The 22,153-nt window shown below is 36.5% G+C and overlaps 1 protein-coding gene and 1 pseudogene across 1 annotated transcript; one reads left to right on the plus strand and one right to left on the minus strand.

Moving 5' to 3' along the window:
• Positions 1-163: 163 nt before the first annotated feature.
• On the minus strand, positions 164-16,100 carry LOC114158615 (interleukin-31 receptor subunit alpha-like; annotated as a pseudogene).
• A 1,928-nt stretch (positions 16,101-18,028) lies between these two features.
• Positions 18,029-22,014, plus strand: rdh14b (retinol dehydrogenase 14b). Its single transcript, XM_028040469.1, has 2 exons — positions 18,029-18,456; positions 19,618-22,014. The coding sequence occupies exons 1-2, from the start codon at positions 18,103-18,105 to the stop codon at positions 20,233-20,235; spliced, it is 972 nt and encodes a 323-aa protein (XP_027896270.1). The 5' UTR covers positions 18,029-18,102; the 3' UTR covers positions 20,236-22,014.
• The last annotated feature ends 139 nt before the right edge of the window (positions 22,015-22,153 follow it).

Below are 22,153 nucleotides of genomic sequence, written 5' to 3' on the forward strand. Positions count from 1 at the left end.
AGTGGAAAGCAGACAAAGGCTTCCATCCTGCTACTACCAGTATCGCCTGACTATCACAGATTATTACACACAAAAGGAAAACCGAAGTTTGCTGTAGCAAAACACATCTACTGTAGAACAGTTTCTTTTTTGTTGTTGTTGTTTTACTTTGTCCCATTAATGGTTATCGTTGGTTTTACATCTTCTTTATTGTTCATACTTTATATACAGATCCAAACCACTTTCACATTCACATGCTCTATTACACAGTGATAAAAGAAACATAACTGTACAAGCTTATTTCTGTGGAAACAATTAGAAAACAACACAAAGTGTACAAAACCCCTGCCATGAGTTCAGGTTTCGGTAAAAAAACATGATTTTAACAAATCATTTCAAAACCCTATTCACATATATTATCCTGCAGAATACATTTTTTTGTCATCATTTTTATTATAAAATATTCAGAAAAAGCTGCCATTACCTTGTTACATAATTGTTTTCACTGGTAAACTAACACACTGTTGAATTTGTTTTGCATTTAATTTCAACATTTACCTTTGGTGAACTCACATCTGTCATTAAATATGGTGAATCTCATTAACCCAAAATGAAGTCCAACTGAAGTGAAGGTAGTCACAAATAATGTGAGGAAAATAGGCAATGGCATTATTAAACTTGGACATTTCTCCGAAATTCATGAAAAGAAACTGGACAGGGAGCCTGCATAGCAACACTGAAGAAACTGTAGGAATTAATTTCAAACAGAGACCAGTTGTGTTCTATGTAACAACAATCTTCTGTGTCCATATGTCTGAAGAAGGAAGTATGCCATGGCCACAAGACAGAGGTCCTTTCTCCCAGAAAACAGTGGAGTTACATTTTTCAACTTCATAGTGAAGCAATCTGGATCAACACCGAAGAAAAGATGGTTTTCATAAAAATCTGTGAGGTCACCTAAAAAGAGCCTTTCAATCTTATAGATTTGGGGATCCTTTGTCAGGTAGAATGTCAAGAGACTCGAATTAAAACAGGACAGATTGCTAAAATTGAATCAAAAGGTACATTAAAGTTTTAGTCAAAAAGTATGAACACTTCTGTAACCAGGCTATAGGAGCAGCAGTTTTGCAGTTGAACTGTAAAGGATAAATTTACTTGGAATGTTTTTTGGGGTTTTTTATGACAAGCCTAGCATTTTAAAAGAGCTGTTTGCATTTTTGGGAATCTGTATTCTGATATATCATGCAATCAACATGCTGTGTGTTCTTTAATAATACAGTCTATGGCACATAGCTTGTTGGTACAGTAAACAGCCTACAAAACATGTTCTGAGAACTCAATTTTACAAACACAGTCTTGTTGTAGATTTGATTTAAGACCAAAAAGCAGCGTTTTGGTCTTAATGTAATGAAGGCGTCTTGATAACAGCCTTAAAAAAAAACAGGTTGCCATGCTGTAAATAAAAACAGGCCATACGTTTTCAACTCATGCTGTTTCACTGTAGGCAACAATCTTTCTGCATGTTGTCACTGATCATCTGTACTGAATGACTCATCTTAGCTTCACCTTGTGTTTTGTTGCCACAACGCTCACCTAACATCACTTTGCTCAAACATGTTCAAGCTTATGTATAAACTCTTCATTGAAGTCTTTTCTTGTTTGTTGCCCAAGTCACTCTTGGATGGCTTTTCCACTCGTGGCAACATATCCTGACTGCGATATGGGCTGCTCTGTGAGGAAGAAAACACCATTGATCCTTCTGGAGAAGACAGGAGCTGTGTCTCTGAGGTATCGGAGAACCTCTCTTCCGGTTCATTCTCTCGTATAGAACTAAACGATGGGTCGCAGTCGTTACCATTACGGACTGGAGTGAGAGGTGCCCCTCGATTTCTTTGAGTTTTATCTGTGACAACTTGGTTTTCAAATTGATCTGTAGGTGGCTGGAAGAACCCCTCCACCTGAAACAGACATACAAAGTATGGGGGAAAATAACATCAGGTGTTGTCAAGAAGATTAAACTTGACTAATGTTCAGACTTCAACTTTGCACCAAGCACCCAGAAAGTACACATTTGCCCTCCTGAAGTTTCCTGTGGTAGTCTCATCATTAGTTATGAACATTGAAATGTTTTCTGTTGTTTTGTTCAACGGAAGATGTTCATGCAAGTCAGCAAACAGTAGCAAACCTCAGCAAGTCAGGGGCCTGATCTGCTTTGCTGCAGATCCTGACAAAAGTTATTCATAACAAAAAAATGTTTGACATTTAATTAATTCAGCTCCATCTCTGGATCTGTACACAATCAAACATCTTCGGCAATCACTATTCAACTAAGGCAGGATTTAAAAAGGTTTTCCAAGAAGAGAAACTTAAGTTTATCTTTTTAGGGGAACATTTCTAGGTTTTGGTTGGAAAGACTGCACAAGTAAACAGCCCACAACAGGTGGATGGGGGGAGGGATAATTCCTGAATTATGAAGATCTAAATGGTGGAGCCTGGAGGTATCTATGCAACTGCTTCAAACAAATTATTATAAATGGAGAGTAGATCTAATTCTAAACTAAAAAACAATCAACTTTAAAACGTTTTCAGTGTTATAGCAAAACTGAAAAAAAGGAAGAGTTTGGAAATTTTCAGAGTGATTCCCACTTTGGCTCCCAAATCCACAGCTGAGATTTCTTAAGGTCCATTTCAGAAATGAAAGCAGTTTGCAAAAATGATATATTTATGCTCTGACTTTTTGCCATAGATAATAAGAAAGTATACACAAAAGACAAATACAATATCCTGGCACCTGATCCTGTTGTAAATATCCTCCCATTTAATTCCCTTGGTTGCAGTATTTGTATACTGGACCCATAATGTTAATTATGGGTCCATGTTTTAAAGTCTCTAACAAATACTTTTTCAGGGCTGAAAGGTTTTGTAACCACTGTGTGTTAGAGTATTATGTTACAGTCTAGATGAGTTTGTGCATTGAAAAAGATGTGGTCAGAGGAAGTGTAGCTTTTGTCACAAAGCCTCAAAATTATTCAAACATAACTTGTGTCATGAGGCAAGTTAGAACAACCAAAATCTACAAATAATGTTCACAGTTGAAAGATAGTTACACCCATTGAATGAAGTCTGATGGGTGTCTGACGTCAGATTTGACCAACATTTCTAGTTTCCCATCAGATATGATTACCAAAATGATTTCTATTTTCTCAGAACTAACATAACGTGAGAGAAGTTTTATCATTTGTTCTACGTCAGAAGTTTGAGAAAACCCACATGGAAATGTTATTTCTCTGCGTTCTTCTGATTTTATTCTCGTTTTGATTTCATTAAAGAAACTCCTCAGCATGGTTTTAACGCAACAGCTCAAACACTATTTCCTTGTGTGACATTGTGGGAAATTGATTAAAAAAAAAATCTAGCAAAATATCAGGCAAAGCATTATGGACCTCCACAAGTGTGGTTCATCCTACAGGGTACAATTTTTAGATGCCTGAAAGATCCACATTTATCTGTTCAACAACGTCTAAAGAAATGTTGAGCAATCATCCTATTCAGGAAGGAGATGGGCTAAATGTCCCTGAGATGAGCATGTTTTGGTGCAATATGTATAAATGAGATCAGAACAAAACATCTTTTGAAGACACTCAGCAAGGCAACTCAGCAAGGAAGAGGCAATTAAGTCATAAGGCAAGTCATACTTGCATATGCACTCAGGGAAAAGACCTTGATTATTTTGGAAACATGTCCTGTGGTCTGATAAAACCAAAACTAGTACAATTAGTCATACTGACAGCTGCTACATTTGAAGAGAAAAAGGAGGAAGCTTACAAAACTAAGAACATCAACCCAACAATGAAGGACCGCAGTAGTTGCATGATACGGTGTGGGTGTTTCACTGCAGGACGCAGCAGTGCACTTCTACTAAAACGATCACATCACATGGAAACAACAGGATGTGGAAGTACAAAAGGCAACATTTCAAAACATCAGCTGGTTTTAAATGAGTACAACAAAGTCTTTATCTTAGTCCTATAGGACGTTAGTGGACAGAGCTGAGGTGTTTCCAAGAAAAATGGCCTACAAATTTATTTCAGTTCCTCCACTTCTGTGAAGAGGAATGGGCTAAAATTCCAGCAAGTTATTGTGCAAAAACTAGAGGAAGCATATTGGAAAGTCTGAAAAGCTATTTTCTTAAAAAGCAAATAAATGTATGTAAACTTCTGACTTAAAGTAGAAAAAAAGGAAAAAGTCTCTAAAATTAATTTCTTGCTTATTACTTTTGGGATTTAGCATATAGAAATAATTTTGGTAAACCTAATGAATAGTCTAGTCTCGCATAACGTTAGCAATTTTTACTGTATATGTAAATGACTAGTTTCAACTTTAAGTACTGGTGTAAATGTGATATTTTCTCATGTTATAATCTATTATGTGTTTTTAAAACACATAGATCATGACTAATTACTCCCATGGAGCATCAGAAACTTTGGCCAACTTTTATCCACAAAATTGCATCATTTTACATTGAGGCCTGTGTGCAAACCTTGTGGTTGGTTTACATGCAGGAATAAGCCTCAACCTCATCTGCATTGCGGTCATGTTCTTTTTAACGAGAACAAACTGTTTCCTGAAAATGCATCCAGACATGTTGCCTTTGTTCACAGAAATGTAATGTTTTAATATGGAAACTGAATCCTGGATGAGTTCAAATTTTAGCGCAGGTTTGGTCAAATCTGTCTATTTTCTACACTAGTTTTAAACATGAAATCAATGCCTACAAATAACTCCACTGTTTGTTGCTGTAAATCACACTTTATCACTCTAGCAAAAAGCATTTAAAAATACATCAAATGATATGAAGGTACTTTAACCTCTACTTTAGCCAAATCACAAAATGAAATCTTTTGTAGTTTTACCTCACTTCCAGGACCTGCACCTTCTGATTGAGTTATCACCACTCTGTCAGTTTGAGGTTTAAAGACAGGTTTCTGCATTACACCTATTAATTAGGTTGAGTTTTGCAAGCACCCGTTTGTTTTTTATTAGCAATCTTGTCTGCACAGAGAAAACAGGAACTTTTCATTCAGATTTTCTTGGCTGGATGACAAAATCTGAATTTACAACCACATACTCTTTGATCAGTTAGGACATTTACATGCTTGAAATTTTAGCGACTGTAGTTTGAGGCCTGCATTTGCTATGACCGTGGAAATATTAGCCAATGTTTGAGAAGTTTTTTAATTAACAATATGTTTACTTGGTGTAGGATGATGGATAACATCTTGTTTGGGAATGCCCTTACAATTTTTTGCAAAACCAACAGTAAAGATTTAATTTGCATTCTAACTTAGGGAGCAGTCTATCTAGTATGAGTGGTTACATTTATGTGGTCACTCACCCTGGATAGAATACTAGATGTGTCATTGATTGCACCATAAACTCAATAATGTACCGCAACTCAACAAGGGACCACAAAAAAGTTAGCAGAAGATGTTTTATGACTTCATTGATGTTAATTTGCATGCATGCCATCCCACTTTATCATAATTTGCATTAAAATTACCTTTTCATGACTCTGTGTCAGCCACTTTGCCACAGAACTGAGACGAGGATTCGGCACAGGCTTGTCATTAAATTTCTTCCACCTAAAAATCAAATTAACAATCATTAAATCTTTGCATGTGTTTGGTTTTCCAGATGAATAATCAGAAACAGAAATGACCAGGAAAAATCAAGGAGTGTAACTTACTGAATGGCACAGGTCAACCCAATAGACAGTACAAGAATGACAAGAATGCCTCCACAGATGCTTACAGCTTTGATAAGCCTGGGATCTGTAAATTATAATAGATATGTATTATGCTAATATTTGTCATGGCTGCAAGAAAAAGAAAGAATTTTCACTGGAAATTATTGCCATATTTGGTGGTCGTGATTTCACACCATATCTACTAAGAGAAACTATGTTTGAGTCCATATTAACAGAATTCTCTTAGAGCATATTATGCCTAAAAAAAAGACTCTAATAAATAATAACAGTTAAAAAATGTTTAAAACATTAAAAAACACCCAAAAATCTGCTTGCCTAATTCATTTTCATTAAAAACAAAATTAACAATCAAGTTTTTTAATTTCCCCCCCCCCCAATAGAAAGCAGTATAAAATAAAATATAAAATATAAAGTAAGGGCGTGCCGTGGTGGCGTAGTGGTTAGCGCGACCCGTATTTGGAGGCCTTGAGTCCTCGACGCAGCTGTCGCGGGTTCGACTCCCGGACCCGACGATATTTGCCGCATGTCTTCCCCCCTCTCCTTCCCCGTTTCCTGTCAGCCTACTATCATATAAGGGACACTAGACCCCACAAAAAGACCCCCTGGAGGAATAAAAAAAAATATATATATATATAAAGTAAAATTAGTGATGCTTTTATATATTTGTTTGGTTTTCCAAACAAAGATGTGCATTTTTGTTTTTTCAGTTTGAGCACATTCAAGACCCATGATTATTTAATTGATTCAGATTGTGTTGGGTTGCTTTAAATTTAATTGGTTTGGAGTAGAATGACAAGATGAAGGAAAAGATTTAAATATAGTTTACGAATTAAACGACCAAAAGTCCATTAGTTTTATTTTCTATTTGTTTGTTATTTAGTTATAAAATGCTAATTGTTCCTGACAAAATCTATGTCCTCAAAATAAGATTCCTTCCATACATGATACTGGTGACATCACATTAGGCATACAGCAACTGATCATAGTTCCTTTATGTTGTTTTGCGTATTTTTATCTCTATTTGCATGATTTTTCACATTTCTATTAAAAATATATTTACTTGTAATCATCCAACAATAATGATTGCTTATTTTAGCTCATCACCTCAGTTGTTGTGTTTCTTGCTGTGGCATTGATCCAAATACACACAAAGCAGAAAAATCGTATTGTGTTTTGTGAAATCCTGCAATAAATAGCAATGTTTCATTGCCCACCGGTGTTCTCATTGTCAGTGTACACTTGATGGTGAAAAATATGTCACTGTGTCTTTAATGGTGTTCTGCAATTTATAGTTATGCTTTGCTAAACTTAATATGTGCAAGTTAATTTATTAGCAAAAGTATAAAACTGTTCTATATTTCTAATAAACTTTTATGCCAACTTTTGTAAAACAATATCATAGAGCACTGAGAAGTTTGAAATGGATGAAATATAAACAAGGTGGTACAAGAAATCTAGGAATGGTTTTGTCTGATAAAGGGGAGCTTCTTTCATGAAAGACAAAGGAAATTGTCATAGCTACATTTTTAGATGAAAAAGATTATCTACAACTTTCAATAAAATGTGACGCATCAAATGAAATGAGTGAATTTAAAGAATAACAGTGAAATGTAGCAACAGCTACAGGTGTCTTATTGCCTTGTCAAGCAAAAACAGGAAAATCCTTTCCCTTCCAAGCTTTCAGGAAGGAATTCAGCGAGCGAAGCCAAGAAAAACACGACCAGATGCCAAACTGCTTCAAGAGTCATCTTGAGGGGAAAATAAATAACACAAACCTTCAGGTGATTAATCTTAGCCTGACAACGCCGTGCCGAGATTTTTCAACTTTTTTATACAGACATAATCATTTAGATCCCCCTTTTATGATCATGATATGGGTTAACAAGCTGAGAGTGTGGATGTTAAAGCTTTCTTCTGTTTTTGTTGCGATTCTTTACATGTGAGGGCAAGAACTGAATTCTGAACTTTAATGTGACAACTTTGCAGCATAAGAGCATAGAATCTTTCACTTGTTCTTCTGTTGCAAAGAATAAATTCAAGTAACAACCTTTTAGTAAATTGAATAGCTTCTTAAATAATACTCACCAAATCTATTTGTTCTGAAATACACAGTGCTGCTCATATCAGTCTCGTTGTCGCTTGTGGCCTCAACCTTGACATTGTAGTGGGTGTTTGGCTTCAGGTCCTTCAACCAGACTCCATCTTCACTACCACTAACAGAAACATCTAGTAGAAAATCATTCTGATATTGTTATGAATGTGGTCTTTAAAAAAGATGTAAAAACATTAGCAAAGACTGGGGCAACTTACTGTGCTGGAGTCCCTGTGCTTCGTAAAAGATTATGTATGTATCAACATTACTGCATGTATACTGTGACTTTGTGTGCCACTTCACAAAGGCACTTTTATCGTCAGCTTCCGCAACTGTGACAAAGATGTGCTCTGGAACTGCAGGAATAACATTTTGAAAACTGTCAATAACCACACAAAAAAAGCGACGTCTATGCAACTTGCAAAGAGACGTTTCAGTGGGGCGGGGGAGTGTAAATACTTGTGCTTGGATGTATTAACAAAGTCCACAGTAAATTACTTTTTTTTAGTGATTGGAGTTTCATTTTGAGTAATTATTACATTTTGAATATCTCAGTGAAGGCCCAGTTTAACATTAATCCTGGTGATGAGTGTATGCAAACTTCACAGTGGTACAGATCACATATTTATGTGTTTTTGTGTTAATGAAAAATGTATTTGATGTTTACCTCCCGTACTGGAGCAGAACGGATTTGTGTGGATGCTGTGCCCTGTGATGTCATTGAAGAGAGGTGTTACTGTAATTTTGTATGGTGTTCTAAGCAACAGGCCTGCAAAAATAGAAAGAAAACATATATTGACACTGAAATGACAAGAAAAGGTTGTAACACCTTTAAGGTACATTCGATGACCAAGTACAGCTGGAAAACAATAAAAATTTGTTAAAAAAAGTTTAAAAATAAATAAATACAGCATAATACATACTTGTAGCTTATCAGTGCAATGAAAACAAATGGCTTATAATATGAGTCATGCAGGAAGAGACTAGATTTTCTTGTAAGAACATCATCATATGAATATCAGAAGTCAATCTTCTCAATAAACCTATTTAAAATGATAAAATCTTCCATGGAAATGCATTATGTAACAGCTTTTAATATGAAATTCCACTAATGAGTCCATTATATTCTTCACTGAGTCGATAATAGAATGGCCATTAACTGATGTTTTGATAAATGGGAGGACAGATCACTCACACACTTTGTCTTTAACACACATTCTAACCTACCAAACAGAGTTGCTTTAGTGAATATGGTCTCCTTCCAGTAGTACTGTTGTCCATCGTGGGTCCAGTCAATTATGTAACTACTGATGGGTTTTTGTGACACATTCCAGCTGACCTGAATAACACCTCCCATTCTATGTTTTATTGTTTGGATGCTCCAAACTTCAGGAAGGCCCACTGAGGATATGAAGAGAGAAACAACCAACAAGTCAAGAGACAGGATAGAAATCTTGTTATTGTTTAAAATGTCTACATGTAGCAGTAAAACTAACTGTCTCCAACAGCTGGAACATTAACCGAGTCGAGCAGTGCACCATTACTGGAAACTGCGAGATAAAATCTGTGTGAACGGTGGTCCACATCGACATCACAAGATGAGCTGCCACATGAAGTATAGGTGTAATTTCCTGTGATTGTGTTGTCTTTGTAGGCCACTTGTTTGACAGTGAATGCCTCTCTACATGTTGAAGGAATACCCTGGTTTAGAGAGAAGCATGAAATGTTAGACAGCAATCCAACAATTGTGCACTTAAATATTCTCAAAACATTTTGCTCTTTTCTGTACCTTCCACATGAGGTGAACTTTTCTCTTTCCGTTTTTTTCCAATTCAGCCACCTTTCTCCAAAGTTGCATCCTGATGCGGCTCCCTAAAAACAGTTCATATAAGCTTGAAATTAATCACACTTCAATAGACAGGCAAATACAGAATTTATGCTGGATTATTTTCATCTAGAGCCAAGAAAAGCGAAAGCCAACATTCACACCTTGAACTAAGTCCAAAACCACCTTGTTGTCATAGCAACAGCTGTAAAGAAACTGCAGTCATGCCTTGAATCACTGCAAAGCTTTGGCTTTCCAAGAAGTGGTTGCAGAATGACAATGTGGAATGCAAACACGCCCATAGAAGCGTTTAACCCCGACATTTGTGGCAAAACTATGTGGGTAGAACCAAATCAGTTAACGGTCAACAGGTTTACGGCTTCGTCAGCATTGTGTCACACCAATAAGAATGAATGTGAAATTTGGCTAGATTTAAATCTCAAGTGACACATTTCTGCAGTCAAGTCTGATCCTGTGATTTGAGTTTGACTAATTACATGAACACTTTAAAGAGGGTTTGGAAAACAAAGACATGAATGATTTGTGCACAGTGCCATCCAGACGTTTGCACACCCCTTTTTTAACCATACCACACAGTAGGTCAACTATGAAATAGTTGTGCATAATTGTGAAATGAAAGAAAATGCATACTTTATACACATCCTTTGCTGCAATTACAGCTGCACGTTTTATAGGGTATGTCTCTATCGACTTTTCACTTCTAGATACTGAGGAGGGAATTTACAAAACATTGCAATCTTCTCCTTTTTCGCTTTCATTATTTGCTTTAATTCTGCCCAGGATTCACAAAGCAGACTGCAATCTGCATGTATTTTAGGCAAAAGTGTCAGATTGTCTCTGCACAATCCACAAATATCCAAACAATTTAAATTTTAGACATTAAGCAGTTATTTGTTCCAGTTGTAATTTACATAAATAATGACTCATTGCACTGGGGAAGCACAGAGACACAGACACTGTTTGCTGATGAAGTTACTTCACAAACAAATCAGCTTTTGATTCAGGTTTCAGAATTGGACATGAACTCGGGTTTGAATTTGTTGCTAAAATTCTTTCATGTTCTTCTTTGCTGAAGTTCTTAAAGAGGTCAACTTGCTTAATTTATTTAAATATTGGTCTTACTGTTCAGTTTGGTGAGAGCAGTCTTCTCCAGGCTCCATTCGCTCCAAAGTCCCCTTTCAGAGGCACATCGGACTGAAATGTTGTAGTTAATGCAGGATTCCACTTCCTTAATAGTGGCACTGAAATCTGATCGATTTGTCCACAAAACCTAAAATATATATATATATATATATATATATATATATATATATATTGTTAGATGAGAAAAAATAGCTATTAAAATTGTTAAATTTTAGAAGCTCAAAGCTGTAAACCAGGGGTCCCCAAACTTTCTCCTGTGAGGGCCACATAACTTGTCCCTTCTCTGATGGGGGGCCGGGGTCAGTTTGTAACAGAAAAAGTGTGACGATTGTAAGAGTGCTAAACATAAAAATGTATTGTTTTTCAGAAAGCACAATCAAATAACCTTTTCTGGATTCTTCAGAGAACAAAAGTCAGGAAATAACACTATTTATGAAATAAATAATAACCAAATAACACTGGGTTCTCCACATAAAAAAAAGGGTTAGGGTCAATTATATGCATGTATAAAATAGTTACTAACTAGTAGTTAATAATAAATAAAGTTCATTACTAAGGAACATTTATTTTATTGCAAAAGTCCAACTTATCAAATAAAAATGCACATATATGAAAATACTCTGGTATTGTTCAGGGGGCCGGACCAAATGTGGAGGCGGGCCGCATCTGGCCCGCGGGCCGTAGTTTGGGGACCACTGCTGTAAACAATATTAAGCATTTATTGATCAACACTTTAGTCATTTGGTTAGTTTATAGTCCATGCATTTAGCTTGTTATTGCTTGTCAGCATTTTTAGAAAATAAATGCTGTGAAAGCTAAGAAAGTATTTATCATGTTAAAAGGTATTTTTGTTACTTTGCATCTGTAAGTCAAAGAATACAAAGCAATACATTGAAAATTATGTTTTCTAAGGTTATATGTCTTTGATTACAAAATTTGTTTGATGACATGAGTATGATAAAGCTGTGACAAAAAAGCAGCACGTAGAAAAAAAACTGCCAGGGTATACAATATTTTTTAATCTACTGTATATACAACTAAAATACATATTTCTGTAAGGAATTCATAATGAATTATCACAGACCCCATAAAAAGACAAAGTGTTCTTTTTTACCTCTGGGGCTTTGTCAGGCTCTGATGTCTGAAACAAACAAGACAGAAATTGTCTAAATGAGAAAACATTTATACTTCTGAAAAACATTTTCAAAACCAAACGCAGCTACGAGTTTCCAAACTGTATATTTGTATAATCAATTATATATGCGGACAACCCTGCTGTACATGCAGCAGATGGCTTCTGCTTGCTGCAAGTGAGAAACAGGACCTAGCATGTAGGTTCTAGCTTTTATTGTGGGAAAAAGAGTCCCGGTTAACCAAATTACCCTGCAGTTCAACACGGTTTCATGAATTTTTTGTGATGCTTCAATTAAATTGAAACATTATTACCAGCATGAACACGTTCACGTCAAATAAACGCATTGTGTCAACACATCTTCAACTTCTTCTAATGCATTTTTCAACACTTTGTCCACATATTGAGGACACATCCGCATATTACCAACACCAACTGAGCTAATTATTTCAACCTTCCTTTAACCACAATGTTGTAAGATCTGTAAAGTAGAAATGAACAAATATTAATAATTTACCTAAAATGCTCTGCGCAGATAACAGATGAGTAACTTCACATATAACTAACTGTAAGAGCTTTGTTTTCAGTTTTTGTTTGCTTCATTGAGCACCCAAGAAACTATTCAATGGTCATTACTCTTTGTAGACCTTTTTTATTATTATTTGGCCACAAATAACTGCATTACTGAATTCAGATTTTTAGTTAATACATCAACAAGAGCCAAAGCCAAATTCTACCTACTGATTTACAGTGCTAATCACTAAGTAGATTTAAATTTTTCATAACAAAAAATCCTTTCTTCATCAGTCTTTCTGGTGTTATGAAATCTTCTGGCTATACTTTTCATATCACCATTTTGAAAGGTTCATGTTTGCTTTCCTATTGTCCCTGCACACACAATTGTATTCTTCCTACCTTGTAGTATTTGACTTGACAACGGGGTTCGTCCGTGACCCACTTTACCAACAGATGCTCTGACGAGGGAATTATCTTCAAATTCTTTGGAGGATTAATTTTCGCTGAGGAAATATGTAGTAATCATCACAACATAGAAATTATTAGGATAAACAGATGCATATTTATGAAACTTTTATTTTATGTTACTTACTTATGCTACGTGGATCAAACACATAGGGGTCAGACTCCGTCTCCCCATATTGAGTTCTTGCTCTGACTTTAATAGTGTATAGGTTAGAGTAGTACATATAATTAACTATATCATCTGGATTCACCAAATGTGTGCAATTGTGTGTGCAGCTCGCTACTTGTGACTTGCAGATTTCCTTCAAGGAATCACTACAGAAAGAAAAAATATGTATTAAAAATAATAATTTAACAACATTTAATTGGCTAAATGAAAACATGCTTGACATACGTAAGTATGGTGTAGTTTGCCGTTTGTAGAAAATCCATATGATGCTTCCAAGAACATGTGAAGAGTTTAGGCACGCCGTTCGGCCCATTTACATTATAATGCAAGACACATGTGACATTTTTAGGCTTTGCTGCAAATGAAAAAAGAGGTAAAGACTGTAATGTCATGGCAGGAATGACAAGCAATACGAATCAATGAAATATAGAAGATTTTATTTTACAATATGTCCTTATAGTGACGCCTCCTAAGAGCTGATTCCCATAAGAGCTATGACACTGCACAACTGCGCTCGATTGAGTGAAGTTTCTCAGTGACAAGACAGTGTGTGTTGCGTTTATAGTTTTTGACAGGCTTTCATTGATGTTTTTCCCGTTCAGTGTCCAGAAGATTTTGCCATGATTTGAACATGATGTTTGGCACACTATCTCAACGCTGGAGTCCTCTTCTACGTACAGATCTTTAGGGTAAACGCTACAGATCACATGCTGGCCTGCAGGAAATAAAAATGGAAGGAAAAGTTCACTCATTGTCATGATTCCCATGAACTCTTTAGCTGTTTAAACTAAGCACCCAATCTTATGTCTGTGTGTGTGTGTTTTTGAAGACAGCTTTGAATAATTTCTTGACTTTCCTTTGAATCCCTACTTGTTTATCCAACCCTGGATTTAATCAGTCTCCTTTGTTTTAAAAATTGTTGGTGTAAATCAGAACAAAATATATTAATGTTTACAGTGGTAAACAGGAAAAAAACATGAACAAGCCCAACTGATGGGAAGACTTTTGCAAATCACTCTGTTACATCAACAACATATGAAATACTAATTAAACATTGGCTACACCAATTCCTAATTCTGAATCAATACCAAAACCTCCCAAGTCAAATACATTATCGGTAATAATTGCAGAAATTAACAATAAAAACTAACATTTCTCTAAGTAGTCAGTGTAACTAAGCTTATAATTTTATAAAAACTAATAATTCTCTAAGTAATTAGTGTAACGAAGCTCATAATTTTATTTACACAAGTTTTAATTTGTACACCTTCTTTGCACTTCATTACCTGAAGCTCAGATTTGCATGAAGCAAAGACAATTTATTTTAAATGTGACTCTGCCTTTCACTTTCATTTGAGTTCTTAAGACAGAGCTTTGTTCCTGGCTTGTGGGAAACGATACAGACTAACCCTCAGGGGATTTACAGTGATAGAAATCTGCTAGATTTTAGGACAGAAAATAATAATATGAGTGGTGGCAAATAAGCTCCAGTCCACGATCCCTATGTGTGAAGTTTCTTTTCCTACTTTTCTGACCTTTGTGTTTACTCCTGGTCAGCTGCCAATAGCAATGGAAAAAGTAGCTTCATTATCTTTTTTGGAAACTAAGAGCTTGCGTGGATCGTTTTCAGTCCACGTGACTCAACTTTGTCTGTTGCAGCTCCATTAGCAAACCCCCTGCAGCCTCTGTGTTGATATTCAAGCATCTAGAAAGTTCAAATATTTGTCATGCTATAACCAGACTTCAATGTATCTTATTGTGATTTCACATGAAAAAAAATAATCAAAAGGCAACCAATCCTTGAGAAATAAACAAAAATATAAAATGTAGTGTGGATTTACCCCCTATTAATCTGATGTCTCTGAATAAAATGAATTGCAAATTCAAACTGAAGTCACCTGTCACAGATCACTTTCACCCAGATGGATTTCTGTTAATTGTGATGATTTTCCACTTACAGCCTATCAACATCTTGATCAAAGCATAAGCATGCCTGAGGCTTGTCTAGTCAAAGTCCTGCCCGAAATCTTCACAAAAATGTATCTCAAGACTAAAAATGTCCTGTAGCTCCAGTGATTCTGGGAATTCTCCAACGAGAGAAAAAAATTCTCGTTGGATACAAGCAACACATGGAGACACAAACCCCCAAAAAGCTTCACAGCAGTTTTGCCAAGAACCGAGTCAATCACTAACTCAATATGTATCACCTTTTGAGATTTTTCTTTGAAAAACTACATATAATCATGATTTTCACTCCACTTCAGATTATGAGTATCGCATTTATGAAATCATAAAAAAAAAAACATAAAACGTGAAGGAGCGTGAATATTGGTAGGCAGCTTAGAATGAGATGCAGCTTGAAGACATTTGTTTGTAAAAACGGCACCACACAAAAAAACACTTTCCTACAGCACAGAGGGCTCAAAAAGAAACTGATATTTGAATATGATAGATAGATAGATAGATAGATAGATAGATAGATAGATAGATAGATAGATAGATAGATAGATAGATAGATAGATAGATAGATAGATAGATACTAAAGGAATGAAAGAATGCTTCTTTATCCATCAGAAACGTGTAGTGAACATGAAACCAATAAAGAAAAACCACACACACAAACGCGTATTTCCCCAAATTTGTCAAACGACTTGTCAGCAATTGTTTTTTTTTTTAATTATTTGTTTTTAAAACGTTTATTTTTAACTAAAACACGCAAAAAACAAAATAAATTTAAAAGTTTTTCCTACCTTTGAAAAGGAAGGAGTTGCAGAGAGAGATAAAGAGAGCCGCAACCACAAAAATCGAAAACGGGGACATATGCATAATTTCTCCTTATGTCCAGTTCTCATGGAAATCGTCGGCAAGAACTACAACAATAAAAGAGATAAAAGCAGTTGAGTCACATGCTGTTACAACAGACTGCAACCGTCCGCCGAAGTGCATTTACTCCACCCGCTCTAAATGTCAGCTAACAGGAACTGAAGCAAACCCTGAAATAAACTGGAGGCATTACCTAACTGGAAACGCTGCAGAGGAAAAGGGGAAGTGAAGCAACTTGCGGGCAGCTTCCAAACACTCAAGACAAGACCACCCTCACTCCATTTTCTATTGTATGAATCACATTTGACTTTCTCTGATTAATACTAATAATAAATCTTACTTGCCTCGCGCAGGTAGACCTATACTTGGATGCTAATTAAATGCGGGGAAAACATTGAAACATCGGAGCAATTGATTTCAGACTATATTCTTTACTGGAGAAACAGAAAACAAATGGGTTATTTTATGCACTCCAGCAAAGCTTTATTCACGGTTTATTTACTCCATTTAACTTCTGCATTGCAACATGACACTCAGCAATGTTCCAAATTGAACACACATGTTTGATGTTCAGACTTTGGCCGAGCTTGGAACTGAATCATTCTTTTTTTTTTTTTGTAAAGTTCTTGCTCGAGTTAAAACCTGTTAGAGATGTTAATGACTCTGTCATTAACATTTCTCTAAATGAAGCTTAGAGAAAATATATCAGTTGTTATCAATCATCAACTGAGGTCCCAGAGTCCATTCCACTGTCTTAAGACTTAAGCTCTGAAGGTTAAACTTGATTAGGAAAACAAACAATAGAAAAACGTTAATATCCTCATGAAATTGATCTGTGTGTCTGATCTGAATCAGTGATTCCTGTTATCTCACACCCTCACTGAGCGTTTGGATAGGCCGAACATCAAGCAAACTTTTGAAGCCTTAGTATATGTCAGTTAGTTGATTGTACAAGTTAAGTATTAATTATTTTTCAGCTTTAGCCTCGTAATGGCAGCAACAGAGGTTAAACTCGCCTTACTTTTTCCAAATGTTTTTGAAACTAGTCCAAAAAATATCAATACTGCGGTGATTTGAAGATAAAGTACATTGGTTTTAGATCCGTTTAGTGCTTGTTTTCGTAATTCTCAAATAAGTGTACATACAGGGATAAACTGTACACTTAAGCATTTATTAATATAATCATTTGGTTCGGTTATAGTCTATTCTTTTAACTTTTTGTTTTAAGTAGTAGTATATAATGTTATGATAAAGCATTTGTTTGATATGATTAGTACTTAAAGTACAGTGTTCATTTTGTGAGATTTTTTTTAAAACGAAAAACTGTTTTTTGAACAATAGGTTCGCCCCATTCACGAGTCAGCAAGGCATACTGCGCGCTGTGTGGGCGGAGTTTGAACTCCAATGTACTGTAGCGATCCAGTGGAGACAGCGCGGTAGGAAGTCATTTCATACAGTATACACAAATATGTCACCCTATATCGGGATTGGTACAATGCTTTTTTTAAAATTCATTATGAGAATATAATAAAACAACAATAATAATAATAATAATAATAATAATAATAATAATAATAATAAAATAACTCCATCAAATTTTGCAAAAAAAAACAAACAATCCCCCTTACTGGCCTGATCCAAGATAATAATATCATCTGCAAAAAGCAAAGATGAATCCTGAGGATCCTAACACAGACAGCCTCCTCTCTATGACTGCACTCCCAGACTATGTCCATGAACCATGTGACGTATGGCAGTCCTGACATAGACAAACCAACACCAGAAAAAGTTTACTTTGTCCAAAAATGTGAACAAAACTCTTGCTTTTGGTTGTCACGAGGAAAACCCCTCCCTTGCTACCCATTAAAAGGTCTATCCAGGTCTTGCGCCGGCTAACTGTTAAGGAAGTGTATTTAAATGGTTGTGACCCGGAAGACTTACCCAGAAATACTCTGATTTTTGTTGTATTTTATATCTATTAATACTATGTTTTTGTTTAAAAAAATGTTTAAATATTGTTAATGAGCTCACTTTTTTCAATATCATACTTAATATAAAAATACGACACTACAATTTGCACGTGCCATAATGTCCGCCACTATCATTTCCGGGGTAAATTTGTAACTTGTATACATAACATACCTTGCAGTCCTTGATAACCGGTACATACATGTCAACGGCCGTGATAATAGCCGCTGTTGTTGGCGGCGGGGTTCTGCTCTTAATGCGCCGTCTCTTTCCCCGGGGGAAAGCAGTAAAGCTGCTCCAGTATCCGACCGACACCATGCGTGGAAAGACTGTGATAGTGACTGGGGCTAACAGCGGGATAGGGAAGGCCTTGGCCGGGGAGCTGCTGAAGCTTCGCGCCCGGGTCATCATGGCCTGCCGGGACCTGCGGAGCGCCGAGGACGTAGCCCAGGACCTGAAGAGCCGAGCGGGGCCAGAGCAGGGGGAGGTGGTCATCAAGCACCTGGACTTGGCTTCCCTCCAATCTGTCCGGAATTTTTGTGAGGAAATCAACAAGGTAACAATATGGATGGATGTTTGTTGGTTTATTTACCAGCTGGCTTCCAGTACAGTCCATCTATTGTTGTGTTTAGTTAGTGATGTGTGGTCCAAAAGGAGCACTGTCCGTGGTGCTGAACAAAAGAGTGACAGGGATCCGCTTATTTACTTACACATCAGAATAATTTCATTCGCATAGACCAGTAAAACAGAAACTCAACCTTGTTTCTGATAAATGTAAAAGTTAAACATAAAATAAGGGATAAATGATTCTGTGTATAGTCATCATGTCTGATCAATATACACATAAATAATATAAGAACTGACCATTTAACTGATATGAGTCGGCAATTACTTTCTAGCAGAAAGCAGATTCCCATTAATTATAAGTTGACTTTCTGGTGGAGAAAGCCAGACCCACGCCATCACCCTGCCTACCCCACAGCTGACAGTGTGTTTAATGTTCTTAGTCTGAAAACATCAGATGTACACATGATGTTTTTGTAATATTTACCAAATGGAATTTGGGATTATTAAGATGTTTTATTTTTCTTTTTGGAAAATGTGAGATAGTCTTTTGTCTTCTTTTTGGCCAACAATGGGTGCCTTTTTTGCCCAGTCAGTTTCCTGTTCAATTTATTCAGGTTATTTGCAGTTGTTTATTGATTTAAAACATTTAACTGTGACAAAAAGGAAGTAAAAGGTAAGGAAGATTAATGTGGGTATACTTTCTTTGTGGCCACTGTATTCTTGTATTCTAGTGTACTTTTATATCACTTTTCTTTCACTGGACAGTAGCTACCTCTCATAACCACTAGATGTCGTTAAATCTCCGTTTGCTCCTACAAGACATGTTGTATTTCAGAAAATAGCATTTCTTAATCTTATTTAATTTGGAAAATTTATACTTTAAGCTTACAATACCCACTATGATATCTACTAAAATTAAATTAATAAAATGAATAAAAATGTAAAATACAATGTGTTCTAGAAATAAGTAATAGTACTGGAATTAGAAGTAGCCTCAAGCCCTCTACACCTACATTTCTAGTACTTTTTTTTTTACCAACAGTCTAATTTAGAAAAACCTATAAATAATATATATTTCTTGTATACTTTTAAAGATGTAAATAGTCTGAAATTGCAAAATCTAAAATGTTTTATATGTTTTTGTTGTCAGGAGGAACCTAAGATTGATGTGCTGGTCAACAACGCCGGGATCTATCAGTGTCCCTACACGAAGACAGAAGATGGTTTTGAGATGCAGTTTGGAGTGAATCACCTGGGCCACTTCCTCCTCACTCACCTGCTGCTGGACCTCCTGAAGGCTTCGTCTCCCAGCCGCATTGTCGTCGTTTCCTCCAAACTCTACAAATACGGCCACATCAACTTTGACGACTTGAACAGCGAAGGGAACTACAACAAAGCTTTCTGCTACAGTCAGAGCAAGCTGGCCAACCTGCTGTTCACACTCGAGCTGGCTCATCAGCTCGAGGGCACCGCTGTCACGGTCAACGCCCTCACCCCGGGGATGGTGAGGACCAGACTGGGACGGCACGTCCAAATCCCTCTGCTGGCTAAGCCGCTGTTCCACCTTGCCTCGTTGGTCTTCTTGAAGAGTCCGTTGGAAGGAGCCCAGACGCCGCTCTATCTGGCCTGCTCCCCCGAGGTGGAGGGGGTGTCGGGGAAGTGCTTCGCTAACTGTGAGGAAGAAGAGTTGATGGCCAAAGCTACAGACAAACAGGTGGCCAAGAAGCTGTGGGACATAAGCAGGAGGATGGTTGGACTCGCAGAGTGACCATGGGGCCAGTTCTGAGGGCCGGACTGTTAGGGAATTAAGTGTTCTTGGACGACTTTGTTAATCCACTTTTGCTTGCAGACATCATTGTGCAAGAGATGGGTTGTGAAAAATCCTCTTTTTTTTCCTCCCTGGGGATGAAAACTTTAATGGAAAGACATGTTGTGCCTCTGAAATAGGATAATTAGCAGACTTTGTGCTACATTACAGAACTGATTAGATCTCATATTATGATTTGAATTTTAAGCGGTGCCTGTTCAAGTAAAGTTTTAAAAGAAGTTTTGCAATTATTTTTTCATCCTGGTAACTTTCGCCTCTTTATTCTCTTCACAAATCCCACCTACTCGTACTTTAAAAAGTCTTATGCACTATTCATACAGTACCTTGCCAAAATATTCTTACTTTTATCACATAGTAGCCAACACACTGATAAATTTTATGTAGTTCAACAGCAAAATACTGCACAATTCAGATTTTCTTGTTAAAAGCACACCGGTTTCTAACATTTTAACAAATACAAATCAGAGAACTGTGACATGATTGTGTATTCATAGCTATTTGTTTAAAGCTGATATTTCTAAATAAATTACAGCACAAATAATTGCTTGCATCATCAAAATAGACCAAGACACAGCAGATAGGTCAGGAGTGAATTTGTGGGGAAGTTAAAAGCAGGGTTAGGTTTTATATTAATATCCCAAGCATTTAACATTTCACGCAGCAGTTCAATCTGTCATCTGAAAATGGTAAGAGCATAAAAATTCAAAAGAACTGACCATTTAACTAAGCTGACGAAGAATTATTCAGTGAAACAGCCAGGAGGCTTTAATAAATCTGGAGGAGTTGCAGAGATCCAAAGCTTTAGTGAGAGAATTTTCTAACAAGACAACTGTTAGTTGTGCTCTCCAAAAATCGTTTTTACAAAGTGGAGCAGAAAAAAGTAGATGCAAACCACGCATCATGTTATGCTCTATTGTGATGGTCTATCATATATAATCCATATTAAATACAACAAATCGGTTTGATAAAATGTAGGAAAGAATACGAATACTTAAAGATACTGCAGCAAACGTTTCAGTGCAAAAAGATTTAAAGATACCATCAGTCTTAACTATACACTGCTGAGGATATAATATTTTGTTCCTATATAGCATGACCTTATCAAAGTTCAGAAGCAGACATCAGGATCAAAGGAACTGGACTCGGTGCGTTCATGAAAGGCGAGCTGAGCTGAGCTGTCACGTTTACCTCAACGGCAGGTCTCATTACTGCTTGTGCTCTTCAGATCCTCAGTTGAGTCTTTGTCTGTGCTCAAGTTGTGCGCAGCTTCACGTCAGTTTTGCACTGCAAAGCAAGAACAAGCTGAAGGTGGCTGTTTGAACTGGTCTCCCTTTAGTGCATTTTTAAGCTTAAATGGTTTCTGCTGCGTCTGTTGGAAGGCTGACGCTGCACCGTGGCCCCCTCTTGTGGACGGATTCAAACTTTACAACTTCTTTATCTCTGCAGGAAGGCCGCCTGAAAGGACAACCATCAACAAGAACAATTAAACTGCTGAACCACAGAAGCGATTAATTTACAAGGTTGTTACTTTAATGAGTTGTTCTTGCCCAAACCAAATCAGCCCATCAGTCGCTGTCACACAAGCCGTCTTAAAGCTGTTTGTTTCTTTGTGAATATAACGTAAAATTTAGTTCAGTAACGATAAATTCCAAAATGTCTGGCACCACAGAATGAATGTTTCCTTTAAGTGCTAAACAAAGACCATTGGCTCCAACTAAACATATCTACAGTATCTGTTTTTCATTTATGTATCTATTGTTTAGATCAATAATTTAGGAGAAAAATATGGATATATATTAAGTTTATGATATATATAGAACGTAAAACACACTGATTGGAGCTAAAAAGTTGTGCATGC

The sequence above is a fragment of the Xiphophorus couchianus genome, chromosome 15 (genome assembly GCF_001444195.1).
Source record: "Xiphophorus couchianus chromosome 15, X_couchianus-1.0, whole genome shotgun sequence".
Taxonomy (NCBI): Eukaryota; Metazoa; Chordata; class Actinopteri; order Cyprinodontiformes; family Poeciliidae; genus Xiphophorus; species Xiphophorus couchianus.

Excerpts from the sequence above, each read along its gene's own strand:
- rdh14b (XM_028040469.1), top strand. The coding sequence starts at position 18,103 with ATGTCAACGGCCGTGATAATAGCCGCTGTTGTTGGCGGCGGGGTTCTG. Across the intron at positions 18,457-19,617 it reads TTTGTGAGGAAATCAACAAG|GAGGAACCTAAGATTGATGT; the intron begins GTAACAATATGG and ends TTTTGTTGTCAG.